Source organism: Sycon ciliatum, unplaced genomic scaffold (genome assembly GCF_964019385.1).
Source record: "Sycon ciliatum unplaced genomic scaffold, ocSycCili1.1 SCAFFOLD_1846, whole genome shotgun sequence".
NCBI classification, from domain to species: Eukaryota; Metazoa; Porifera; class Calcarea; order Leucosolenida; family Sycettidae; genus Sycon; species Sycon ciliatum.
Genome location: NW_027044572.1, coordinates 1 through 14,192, shown reverse-complemented (window position 1 = coordinate 14,192; position 14,192 = coordinate 1). Strand labels below are relative to the sequence as shown.

The 14,192-nt window shown below is 50.6% G+C and overlaps 1 protein-coding gene across 1 annotated transcript; it reads left to right on the top strand.

The window, feature by feature from the left end:
• Window positions 1-8,789: 8,789 nt before the first annotated feature.
• Window positions 8,790-14,091, top strand: LOC135830433 (uncharacterized; the record flags this gene model as incomplete). The annotated part of the gene is made up of 2 exons (XM_065342689.1): window positions 8,790-9,448; window positions 13,959-14,091. Coding segments are annotated over exons 1-2 (792 nt in total), but the record flags the coding sequence as incomplete, so codon positions are not given.
• Between the last annotated feature and the right edge of the window lie 101 nt (window positions 14,092-14,192).

Genomic DNA, 14,192 nt, shown 5'->3' with positions numbered 1-14,192 from the left:
GTCGATCGGTGGAGTTTTCGGATCGCACTTTTTCTTGCTGTTTCCAGCTGCTGCAGCTTGTTTTTGCTTTGCCGTTTTCATAATGCCACACGTCTGTTTCAGCTACGACTCTGAGGCGACATTGATACAGTCGTGGCTGGACATGCAGAGAAATCCCGGGGTCTGGTGAAGAGGAAGGTGTTGTAGAGAGAGAGAAGAGATAATTCACTGACGAGCGAGCATTTGAAACTGTTTGGATAGGAAGTAGAACCCTGTTTAGTTGTGATGAACGAAATTGACGGCCTGAAGGCCAAAGCCAGGGACTTTTACTGGAAATACACGGCGGCCACAACCATTAGTTCATCAAGCGATGCTATAGCGGGCCTCGACCGTGACGCTGCGCTGCCGCGAGAGTGTGGCCAAATTTCCGTACCTGGAACAGAGTTCAGGGTGATGTTCCTTGCGCTCGGCGTCAGTACTGCCATCGCAGGGCCGCCACTCGTTTTTGTAGCTAGCTGGGTAGGTCAAGACCAAGCCAGGGAGTGCTTGCCTGGTCTACACGCTACAACTACAAGTCACTTGTGTGTCTTCCAGTGGCAGTAGTGCATCCACGGACAAAAATGAACAGGTACACGTAGTGGTACAGGTGACAGAGCGAAGTGTGGACAGCGCACCGCGTGTACGTCACGTACTCTGAAACGGCACGCCGTTTTTATTACCTAGTGTGGACAGGCCCTTATACCGAGCACCTTACGTAGAAACTTACGTAGCCTAAGTGAAGTACCGAGCACCTTACGTAGAAACTTACGTAGCATAGCGGTGTCGTTTTTTCTGCCATGTGAACACAATAATAGAAAAGCTGACAGGATCGCTTTTCTAAATACACTAGTCTCGTCCAGTTCGACGACCATGGATGACCCAAAAGCTTCTTTCCAGCATTAACCTCAAACAGCAGCTCTATCGTCAGTATCTCAGAAATCGCAGCGTCGAGAAGTGGCTCGCATTCGTTATGCAACACAATAGAACCACTACACAACTGAGAGAAGCTAAATCCGCCTTTGTATCCACAACCACGCAAGGCGACGCAACTAGTGCCCTACAGCGAAATCTGTACAAGTTAATGAAATCACTGCGGTCGTCCCCGAAAAAGGAGGGTCCACCTATTTCAGCAAACGGAGCAGTGCCAGTGGCTAGATCGGATGCAGAAAAAGGCGCAGCTTTTTTTTGGATTTTTCATTTCGGAGAGTCAAAAGTCCATGTCCGGACCAACTGACGCCAGAGAGAGATAGGCGTGCGGCGCACCATCGGAAGTGAACACTCAACTGAAAGAATCTCCTGTCTGCTCTTGATTTCCGGAAATCGGCTGGACACGATATGGCATCCAGACGAAATTGCTCTTAAAGATCACTGCTGACGATTATAATCATGCTCGCTCGCAGCGCTTTTCAGCGAGTCCTTCTCGCGAGGCGAGCAGCCGCAAGCCTGATGATTGGCGCGATGCCACTGCCAGTCCTCTGCACAAGAAAGCCTCTCGTGAAGAGATCACAAACTACAGACCAATCTCGCTCCTGAATGACAATGTTGTCAGCAAAGTTCAGGAGAGGATTGTCCACCAACGCCTCTACACCCATATCGAGCCCCACCTACCAGCCAACCAATCTGGATTTCGATCCAAGGAGTCAAGGACAGCATTGAACTTTAGCTCTCCCGCTTAGCTCACGATAATTATGTCAGCCAGCCGAGATGCCAGACAGTGTCAGCTTGCTTCTTTGATCTATGAAAGTCCTTTGCCATAGTTTGGCATGCCGGCCTCCTGGCCAAACTTGAGCACCTTGGTGCCCATGTCATGGCTTTGCCCTTACCTGGCTCACAAGATACCTGACGCGGACGCGTCAAGGTTGGCTCCGCCATGTCGTCATGGAAATCTATTCCAGCTGGCTCTGTCCTGGGGCCTCTTCTTTTCCTCGTGTACACGATCGACCCCCCCCCCCCCCCACATGACGATTGTACAAACTTGCACACCAAATGCAGTAAGTTTGCCGATGATACGGCACTCATCGCGACGCATTACACAAAGGATTCATCAGCTGCATTCCTCCAACGCGCCGTGGACTCAACAGGACGATGGTTGAACGATGGCCATCTCCTCGTCGACACCACGAAAACCGTCGTCCTTTCCTTCCAATCCCAACACATCATCCACATCACACTCCACGACCCTTCTCCAGCAGGTCCACCAACACGGCACATTGGCGTTACACCAGCTCCAAGATGATATGCGATGGACCCAACACATCGTGACATCATACAAACCACCAACAAAGCTAAGAAATTACTGCACCAACTCCACAAGACAAGTGGCACAACGAACGCTTTCAGCATAGTATCGATATACACAGCATATAACATAATATAATAGCACTCAGTAGTCCACCAGCTCTCTATATGTGATCACCCTCTATATGTGGTCACCCTCTAGATGTTATCACCTGTTTACTTCGTGCCTATAGGGCTTGTGTAACATATATCAGAACTGTCCTTCTCCAACACCCCCCCCCCCCCCCACAGCAACACTAGCCACGATGCCCCAATGAGAAAAGAACAGGTTCAAGGAGGGGAGGGAGGGACCCCTGGTCAGGACCAACACTTGGCCTCAATCACACATAGGAAGACACGCACACACGCACACACACACACACACACACACGCACATACACACACAAACACCACATAAACCCACACACTCATGTCTGGTTGGAAAGTATCTTCCCAAAGACTGATGCACGTGTACGAGTACTTATAAACAGGTATAAACAGCGGGGGAGGGAGGGGTACTACATGTACCTTTAGTTTTGCCAAGATAAGAGTACATATACATAACTCATGGATGTGGCAAATGGGATTGAGGCCTTTAGCCTCTGGTTGGTGGATCTGATCTATCCTCCCCCACCGTTTAGGAGCCGCATCTGACGCCTGATCATGGGGTGGTGGCGTCCCACGGAAGCGGAAAGGTGGTTCTTGACCAGGGAGTTGTACGACTCCTTGTTCTTGACCTGCCCGTTACGCGAACCCGTAGAATTTATTTATTAAATTTTTTTTATTTTACATAACTCCTGGTTACTAATACTAGTACCTCGAGCTGCCTAGACCGGCCTTGTTTGTAACTCCTGGTTATGTACTCTTTGTCATGTCATGTACCTGTTAGTACATTGACTGTGAAACACACACACACACACACACACACACACACACACACACACATCTAAAATAATCACGCCAAACCTAACAAAAAAGGTATTCCCAAGTATTCACCATAATAATTATTATGTCCTACTGAAGAACACCAGAGTGATTTCATTACCCTCGTGGTGGAGTGACGCAAATCAGTACAAGTTACCTGTGACGTTACAGATGGTTTCCATGGCACCCGTTCCCTCGTGTCTACCAGTGAGAGAGTGACGATCTGGATCAACTGTGAGGTGAATGATGTCACCAGTTTGCCACGGTTGACCAAGGGCAATTGCGCAAGGGCTAGCTGTGCCGGTATGGTAGTTGCCCCCACCGCCATACCAACCAAACCACTGTGTCTCGTCCTGTTGGAAACAGTCCAGGTTTTGAATACGGGATGAACAAGCAGAGAGAAGGATGTCACCAAATAGGGTCTTGTCAATCCTCGCCTTCAGTGTACTGCTACCAGTACCAGTCACCATCGATGTGGTACATGCTGATGACAAACCTTGGCTTGTACTACTCAGTGAGTGACCATCATTGGTGATAATCACCCGCCTGCCACGGCGAGCTCCATCAAACATTGAAGGAACGTTAGCCGACACCACCATCTTCTGTGGACTACCTTTTCAGATGGACACAGCCAATCTTGACTGAGATGTTGTAGAGGCCAGAAGTATCCAGTTCGCAATGGAGTATGTCGGGTCTGTATTTGTCCCGGACCAGGTGTTAGCTTCGTACACACGTTAGTTATGACCTCATCCGGACCGGATATTGATATCTCCAGTCCAATGTAGTCCAGTTGTTCTTGCTGCACGATACTTGGGACATCACTATCTGGCAGCTCTATGGAGATGTTCGAATGATCATTGATGCAGGCTTGGTCGCGGCACTTCAATGTACCATCAGCAACATCCAGCACTGCTCCCGACTCCCGTTTTGCTGATGTCATTGAGTAGTGATGTGGTGTCCGTCGTGCCGAACACAATGCCGCTGGTGACACAGTGCTCGCTCTCATCCTCAGCAAATTCCTTGTTCTACGTGTACTGCTCGGGGTGGCAGGTGGAGGGACGAGAGTGGTGAATTGGGGAGGGCCAGCAAGGTTAGCTACTGCAGCTCGTACAAGCAGGCTAGACCTGCCGCGCTCCTGCGGAGCGGGAGGCTCCGGAGCAGAGTGCCTGGGCCAATGGTGTTCATGGCCTTCTCCTGGACTCGGTCAAGGCGGGCTAATTGTGACCCCCTTAGCAGCACCCACCATCACCAGTGGTGAGTACTATTCACATGATTTTTTTAAGGATGGGGCGTACAAATCCCTACTACTCTCATAAACTAGTGCACTGTGGTCGTCACAGGGAAGCACACACTGGCTCTTGGCTGGTTCGAACGAACTTGATGCGCCAGCGACGTCCGCAGGTCACCAAGTAATTATTGTAGTTGTTGAGCGTCGCTTGTAGAGAGCCAACTTTAGCCTGCAGGTCGGCGGGTTGTCGTGACGTGGCATACAGTGCTGTACCATCCGAAAGTGAATACATGTACATATGTTACTGTATACCCGCGTGCCAAAGCATAATACTAATATGAGGATTTTGCGAGCATAATGCGAGCATCCATGACAGCATAATTCCATGATTTCGCGAGCATAATCCGCCCAAGCCTCGAACAACTCCCAGACGGAAGCAGACACGGACTAGTTTCGTCACCGGGGCTGCCAGCTCATTACTGCACACATTCAGGGATACAGTCAACTTCGCTTATAACGACTGCGGATATACCGACAATTCGCGAATAACGACAGAATTTCCATGCCCAGAGCAAAGTCCATATATGGCCATACTACCTGTACACATGTAATGCGACTTCGGGTATAACGACACTTCGCGAATAAGGACGCTTTTCTGATGCCCCGCCGAGTGTCGTTATAAGCGAAGTTGACTGTATGTGCCGAGACATTGTCTGGACCAGTACAGTGGCCTTGGAAGAAATCATTAACCGGGAGAGGTGACGCTTGACGCAGGCGTGCGGAAGTGGACTTGCGCCTGAGGTGGATAGTCGGAGGTCAACATTCGTAAGTACATAATAGTTCCTCCGCTACAAGGCTACACTTTGTGATAAAAAAAATATAGTACTGAGCAAGACCATCAGCTTTGTGAGTACGTGTGTGTGTAATGCCTTGATGCCGTCGATCCTTTTTCTGCACCTTGTCCTCACCCACTTACTGAGGTATGGTGAGCCCATAAGTGGAATCAGTTTCAAGTCCACCCAGAGTTTTGGGGATTTCAGGGGTGTCGGCCGTTGGGCGGTTCAATGGCCAATTGAGTCATCTTTCCAAGATTCCTTTTGAATCTCACGTGACCAGTCATGGCAGTGAGCAAGTACAGTACAGTGTATGTGTGTGTGTGTGTGTGTGTGTGTGTGTGTGTGTGTGTGTGTGTGTGTGTGTGTGTGTGTGTGTGTGTGTGTGTGTGTGTGTGTGTGTGTGTGTGTGCTATGGCTTCTGCCGTAGCATTGCTATCATCGCCTCCGGCGATGGGCGTCAAAGGTAAAGGTCAAGGTGTGTGTGTGTGTGTGTGTGTGTGTGTGTGTGTGTGTGTGTGTGTGTGTGTGTGTGTGTGTGTGTGTGTGTGTGTGTGTGTGTGTGTGTGTGTGTGTGTGTGTGTGTGTGTGTGTGTGTGTGTATCGCAAGCAAAGTAGTTTACTGGTGTACTAGCTGTGCTAGTACTTGTTAGCAACAATCCGAACTAGCGCACACACTGCACTGCATTGCTTTGTACTGCATTCAAGACTGACGTCATGCGCTTTGTTTTGCTGCGTAATCACAAATGGCACCAGCCCATTTTTGCGGAAAAGAAAAACAAATCTTGCTTGCCCTGTTGTGCTCTTCCAGACAACGGATCGTGCTTCAGCAGTGTTTCTTTTCCCACCATCCCTCCCTACGAAGTAGTGGTTGCGACTTCGGCGATAATTTGTAAGAAAGGGTTTGCTCCCCACACCGGAGCTCGCGCTATTCCGCCGACTTTACTTGACACTTGACTGACTCACGACTGCCATCCAGAGCACACGAGAAGTCCATCGAACCTTCGACTCGGCAAACCTGCAAGAAAGCACCACTCCCTGCTCAATACACAGTGTTTCGGGGAATTCACCCCTCATCAGTTGAGCTTGAGTAGGCTGAGGAAGATTGTGCCTGAAGAGCACCACTTATATAGTGCTCTCCAGGCACAAACATCACCAGGGACACAGACTTACAGAGACGCTCCATTTCCAGCGCGACAAACACCTCGTGAACACCCGAGATAGCAGCGTGAGTCAGTGTCGCTCCTGGACGGTGAGACAGACGTCGAGGACCCTCGGTCATTCGCAACGCTGTCACCTCCAAACCAACTAGTCGCAAGCCCGCGCTGGGCACAACAGTACGAAGTAGTGGTTGCGACTTCGGCGATAATTTGTAAGAAAGGGTTTGCTCCCCACACCGGAGCTCGCGAAGCACTGACTCACGCTGCTATCTCGGGTGTTCACGAGGTGTTTGTCGCGCTGGAAATGGAGCGTCTCTGTAAGTCTGTGTCCCTGGTGATGTTTGTGCCTGGAGAGCACTATATAAGTGGTGCTCTTCAGGCACAATCTTCCTCAGCCTACTCAAGCTCAACTGATGAGGGGTGAATTCCCCGAAACACTGTGTATTGAGCAGGGAGTGGTGCTTTCTTGCAGGTTTGCCGAGTCGAAGGTTCGATGGACTTCTCGTGTGCTCTGGATGGCAGTCGTGAGTCAGTCAAGTGTCAAGTAAAGTCGGCGGAATAGCGCGAGCTCCGGTGTGGGGAGCAAACCCTTTCTTACAAATTATCGCCGAAGTCGCAACCACTACTTCGTACTGTTGTGCCCAGCGCGGGCTTGCGACTAGTTGGTTTGGAGGTGACAGCGTTGCGAATGACCGAGGGTCCTCGACGTCTGTCTCACCGTCCAGGAGCGACACTGACTCACGCTGCTATCTCGGGTGTTCACGAGGTGTTTGTCGCGCTGGAAATGGAGCGTCTCTGTAAGTCTGTGTCCCTGGTGATGTTTGTGCCTGGAGAGCACTATATAAGTGGTGCTCTTCAGGCACAATCTTCCTCAGCCTACTCAAGCTCAACTGATGAGGGGTGAATTCCCCGAAACACTGTGTATTGAGCAGGGAGTGGTGCTTTCTTGCAGGTTTGCCGAGTCGAAGGTTCGATGGACTTCTCGTGTGCTCTGGATGGCAGTCGTGAGTCAGTCAAGTGTCAAGTAAAGTCGGCGGAATAGCGCGAGCTCCGGTGTGGGAGCAAACCCTTTCTTACCATCCCTCCCTATCCAACTTATTCACACCATCATAATATTATCGTACCCACTAACCGGGTCCACTCTCACAACTGGTGTTATCTAGCTATTTGCTGCGGCTCTGCCTTGCGCTATATTACATCCATTTAGCATTGCAGCTCTACGTTGAGCTAACAGCAGCTCTACTTTGAGCTAACAGCAGCTCTACTTTGAGCTAACTAAACAGCAGCTCTACTTTGAGCTAACCGCAGCTCTACTTTGAGCTAACAGCAGCTCTACTTTGAGCTAACAGCAGCTCTACTTTGAGCTAACAGCAGCTCTACTTTGAGCTAACCGCAGCTCTACTTTGAGCTAACAGCAGCTCTACTTTGAGCTAACAGCAGCTCTACCTTGAGCTAACAGCAGCTCTACTTTGAGCTAACAGCAGCTCTACTTTGAGCTAACAGCAGCTCTACTTTGAGCTAATCGCAGCTCTACTTTGAGCTAACAGCAGCTCTACTTTGAGCTAACCGCAGCTCTACTTTGAGCTAACCGCAGCTCTACTTTGAGCTAACAGCAGCTCTACTTTGAGCTAACACCAGCTCTGCTCTGAGCTAACACCAGCTCTACTTTGAGCTTCAAACCAGTTGTTTCGAAACCAGCACTCCTCAATCCAAAGATGCCTCTTTGTTGACTTGTTTGTGTGAGGGATGGGGCTAATAGAATTATTATGAAGTTCTTCTCCTGGACTTTTCACAGTACATTGACATTGTAGCATGCGTGTAGTGTGTGTGTGTGTGTCCGTGTGTGTGTGTACACGTGTGTGTGTGTGTGTGTGTGTGTGTGTATGTATGTGTGTGTGTGTGTGTGTGTGTGTGTGTGTGTGTGTGTGTTCTCTGCTCTGGTGGAGGACGGTTGTACTTTTTCGGGCTCTTGTTTCTGGCCTCCGTCCGTGCTTGTTCTCGCCTTTGTGGACGGCCTGGGGTGTCCCCAGCCGTCGAAGCCAACAGTGCCTGAGGTGGGGTATTCACCGACAGGAGACTTGGTTGGATAGTTACGATGCCGACACTCTCCTCGTCGCCCCCACCTCGGAGTCCTTCGCGAGGCTTTGCAAGCCCGCGAGAGGAGCAAACTACCGCACGAAGACGACGACTTGGAACGACTCAGAGCGTTGGCTCATGGAATGTTCGCTCTGTTGTGGAGAGTGATGGACCAGTTCTAGCGGCAGCCGTGAGAGGAATTGTTTCCGATGATAAGCCAGATCCATAGCTGCTGGATTCGACACCATTAGCCGCACAAAGCTCCTTGCTGTTATGTCAGAGATTACCGGACCTGACGAGGCTTGCCTGATTCACCATTTGCTGTATGGTACAACACTCTCTGTGAAAGTGGGTGCCAATTCAGCGGAGGCGTTTGTTAGCACGCTAGGTACACCACAGGGTGATGGGCTGAGCCCGGTTCTGTTTGTTTGCTATCTGGAAGCAGCACTGAGGGAGACTCGAAGCAAACTACCACCACGGCCAGACACTGATGCAGCAATACCACAGGAAACAGGATATGCCGATGACATTTCCTTCTATTCGACTGAGCGACAATGGCTTGCCAACTCCCTACCCGTGATAGCTGACGGCCTGGGTGACTGGTCACTCAACGTTAACAGCAGCAAAACAGAGTGGCTTCACATCTCTGCCTCCACCACCGAATGGCGAAGATCGAAGCAACTTGGCTATCTCTTGGGGGAAGAGGAGGACTTGAGCCGACGAATGGACCAAGCATCAACATCGTATGGCCGCATGTATTCGCTCTGGATACGACGTCAACTTGTATCCGAGGAAACCAGGCTTCGTCTCTACAATGCCATCGTCCTACCAACACTGTTATACAACTGCGAAACCTGGGGACTGACAGAGGCTGCACTGGAGAAGCTGAACGCCTTCCATAGACGTCAACTACGGAACTTGTTCGGAATTAGGTATCCCGCCATCATCTCCAACAAAGACCTATATTCCAGAGCACACACACAGCCACTTTCGCACACCGTTGCTGTCCGCCGTTTCCGGATGTTGGGTCATGTTCTGAGGATGCCCTCAGATGCCCCGCCACAGCAGGCAATGGACAACTACTTCCGTCGAGATGTCACCGGTGTGCGTGGACGCCCGAAATCGAACCTGGCCACGGCAGTCAAGGCAAGCACAGCTGCCAGAGACATGCCACTGAAGACCATGACTGATCTGAGTGGGCTCAGAATGCGCGCTTTGGACAAGCAATCATGGAGGGAACTCTCAGCCTGAGCTGGTTTTGCTCGCGGCTGCAACGCACGGGGTAGTGAACCCAGGACAGAAGCGGACCAGGCATCATGACTTTGCACATCTATCGTTATGCTGCTTCATTACGCGACCTGTTTTATTATTATTTATTATTATAGCTGCTGGAGATGGCTCTCTCGAACGTGGTCCCGCTCGTCGTTCTATATTGTCGGCCCCGTAAGGGGACACGTGACCGTAATGGCAGTGTTTACCAGGACCAGGTGTGTGTGTGTGTGTGTGTGTGTGTGCCTTTTGATGCTCCTCCTGTTGCCGAGGTCCCGGTGTGTACTGCCTGCCAGCGTACTTTCAAGTCTACTGCTGGCCTCAAGCGCCATCGCTGTGGACCCCGCCCGAAGCGCCCTACAGTGACTGATCGCCAGCACTTTGAACATCATTGCCGAGTCTGTAGTCAACGCCAGTTTCGGAGGCGACAGGACCTGGAGCGCCATTTGAAGCACTGCCTACCTCTCCCCTAACCTCTCTGACAGTACCTCCCTTTGGGGAGCGGCGTGGCCATTTCTGGCAGCTGTCAATAGTAGTAGTAGTAGTAGTAGTAGTAGTAGTAGTAGTGTGTGTGTGTGTGTGTGTGTGTGTGTGTGTGTGTGTGTGTGTGTGTGTGTGTGTGTGTGTGTGTGTGTGTGTGTGTGTGTGTGTGTGTGTGTGTGTGTGTGTGTGTGTGTGTGTGTGTATACTGGTTACCCCAGCAAGTGTAGGGTGTACATAGGTAACTATCTCGGCCGTTTTATGCCGATGTACTCCGTGTGGTGTAGACCAGGTGTGCATTGGTGGTCGATGCACATGGCTTCGCCAGTTTTGTGGATTAGACAGTTCTCTGACGCTAGTCTTGATCTGTCTCATTCACATCTTGTCGCTATCGTTGCTATAGAGAAAATCAATGGGTGCACATCCAGTGCATTTGCAGATTTGCGTGCTTCTCTTGCAACGGGCGTATACATGGTACATGGTGTGTGTGTGTGTGTGTGTGTGTGTGTGTGTGTGTGTGTGTGTGTGTGTGTGTGTGTGTGTGTGTGTGTGTGTGTGTGTGTGTGTGTGTGTGTGTGTGTGTGTGTGTGTGTGTGAGAGTATGTGTGGTGGTGGTGATGGTGTGTGCACATGCGTGTGGGCACGTGCACGCGCACGCGCGCGTGTGTGTGTGTGTGTGTGTGTGTGTGTGTGTGTGTGTGTGTGTGTGTGTGTGTGTGTGTGTGTCAGCCAGTGTATGCCGGACGGAGTATGTGGTGTGGTGTGTGTGTAGAAAAATGGAAAAAAATGAAAAATAGGGATTCACTGGCCAGAAAAAGTCACTTCAAACAGTTGTGTGGTGGATACCAGGCTAAAAATAGTGGCGGTCAATTCATCAGCCTTGCAAGCTGTTGAATGGTGTAATCCCAGCACAAGTTGCTATGTCTAACAAGTAACATAGCTGTTCGCTATCATCGCTTCCACGATGGGCATGTCTGAGGTGTGTGTGTGTGTGTGTGTGTGTGTGTGTGTGTGTGTGTGTGTGTGTGTGTGTGTGTGTGTGTGTGTGTGTGTGTGTGTGTGTGTGGTGTGTGTGTGTGTGTGTGTGTGTGTGTGTGTGTGTGTGTGTCCGACCTGGCGGCAATTGGCATTGAGCCCAATTCCTGGCTCGACGTGGCAAGTAATCGCCGTGAGTGGAAGTCCCAGTGCCTTGATGGGGTGGATCGTATTGTACTTGCCCGTCAAGAGCCTGTCGACAAGCCTCTGCTTTGCGGTGTGTGCAACCGCAGTTTCCGCCGCCGTCAGGATATCGCACGGCATCGTTGTACATCGCGGCGTTCAATAGCAATTATAACCCGTGGGAATGCGCCGTCACGTCAGTCGTCGGGTCCTGGTGCCGCTTCCCGGAGACAGCGCTAATCCAAGAGCTGCCCCGTATGGGGCCACTTAGCCAGTCATGGCAGTGGAGAAGAAGGAAGGAAGGTGTGTGTGTGTGTGTGTGTGTGTGTGTGTGTGTGTGTGTGTGTGTGTGTGTGTGTGTGTGTGTGTGTGCGTGTGTGTGTGTGTGTGTGTGTGTGTGTGTGTGTGTGTGTGTGTGTGTGTGTGTGTGTGTGTGTGTGTGTGTGTGTGTGTGTGTGTGTGTGTGTGTGTGTGTGTGTGTGTGTGTGTGTGTGTGTGTGTGTGTGTGTGTGTGTGTGAGGATCGTACCTCTCGTCCATCACTGTTGATTAGTGATGGGATACTGGATTCCCTGTTGGACCCACCGATGTGCTTCATTGCGCCTTTCGTCATGCTGAGAGCCAGAGGACAGCTTACGGCTGCCTTTGCTCTGCACATCACCATAACAGCATGGTTGACCGACTGCATGTGTGGACCACTCAGATCTAGATCGGTTGTATGCTATCTCCATTCCTTCCCAGCTCTGCGACATCACTTCACTCAGTCTGGCGTCCACCAGTGGGGTCCCTGTGATGGGTTGTGAGCTTGTATTTGGATGTTTCCTTGTGTCTGTTCTATTCCTTCTTCTTTCTTTCTTTTCTTTTTCCAACAACGAGCGGGCAGGCACACAACGGACGCCACTGACTCCCGGGTAATGGTATAATGAGGGTCCGAACCGGGGCCAGACCCCATACGGTTCAAATGGTCGTCAAGACCAGCGCCCTGCCTACCGACGATGAGCAATGTTTTCAACACAGTTTACTAGTATCCTTCGGCCGAAGTAATTGAGTTGTAGCATGCTTTCAAACTCTTACCATGTGGATTCTACATGCACCTACTCTACATACTGTACATCATCATCACAGTCATGTCGTGAAAGACAGTAAAGCCTAAAAGGCTTTCATGACTCACTGCTGCAGAATAAGATTGCTGTCTCGGAATCACATGATGAACGCAAGATTTATTTTATTTTATTAGACAATGCAACACAATATTGTGGAAAGGTCACAACAATAAGAGACAAGATCAAAAGGAAACGCAAGACGGCTGCACTACAGTCTACACTATACTTACTTCTACTAAAGTGTAGTCTCTAGTCCAGCCCGCCATAAAAAGTAAAGTAACTAGTTCATAGCCCTAGGCCCTGGGCCTGGCGGTTAAACGTACATGTCATTGTGTGTGCATTTTTTTTTTTTTTTTTTTTTACTATTGAACACTCACTGCATGATGAACTAAAATGAGGAGCATTGCACTCTTGATACCAGCCATGGCAGCAGATCTCAACAGAGCTGTTGGGGACAAGTGCCGACTGCTCCATCATCTGCCATCCTTCGAGTACTTAATCTTTGAACCTATCCAGTCACGGCATGGCACTTCGACCTCACTTTCTTCAACCAACTAGTACTGAACTAGATCCACGCATACATCATGATTGTGTACATGTTTCTGCGAGTCTGACTGGATTCCGTCCAGACGCCATACAGACACGGGACTCGGGAGCCGGCCTGGCCTTCAAGTAGTTAGTTCAGTGCTTCACTGACTGCCGACTCCCCAGTGCCGAGACACTTGGCGGGCGACCACGGCCCACGAGACCCCACTCCGCTGACTGGTTGTACAGTGCTGACAACTGAAATCCGACCCCTGTACTGAGAGGTCCGCTCACATCGCAAAAAGACCCAACACGGGATAGTAAAACTACGAAAATAGAGATCGCTAGAGTGTGAACACACCGCTCAGGGGCCGGATTTCAGTTGCCAGCACTGTAGAATCATTCTACTGTTTATAATCTACACGAGGCCCAGGTCGAAGTGTTGACCACGGCACGATCATGATGATGGGGGCGAGTATATCTACGCAGGGACTAGTCCCACCAAATACATGCTGAGTTTCCGCTACCATCGAAAATCAAGTAATTCTGAGGTGAAGAGGGAGCTGCAGTTATAATCCCCACTGCTGGCCACGCGCGCGTGTGAGCGTTGTCGGACTTCCATTCACCAGAGAAGCTGATTGACGCGAATGCAAGGGGACTTCAGCTCGACGGGAGGCACCTCTGTTCATGCATTGCCTGCAAGGCACAGGGTCGGAGTTACCTTGTATCGCGTTCCCCCAGAAAGCTACCCGAGTACCTGTGCACGACCTAACTGTCGTTCTTATGATGATATTCCGCTGAATGAAGCTGGATTACAGATAGCCGTCACTGCCAAACGAAGTATTGATGGAGGTGATTCCGAAGCCCGTTCATTTCACCTATCGACTTGTGCTGGTCGAATCGGCTAGGGAAGGCCAACGCCACCCCGAGATCTTCACGCGAGTCGGTGATCTGGACGTGGAGCACCAGGATCTGCAGAAGGGAGCCCTGGGCTTGGACGAGTGGAGCTTGCCATACGACATTGGGAACGACAAGGTCACAGTAAGTGCGTGTCCGCAGACGTAGACTAGGCTCTGCACGAACTCATTCAAACTACTACATGTAGTTTAACTTGGCTCGAGGGGGGGGGGGAGGGAGGGGCA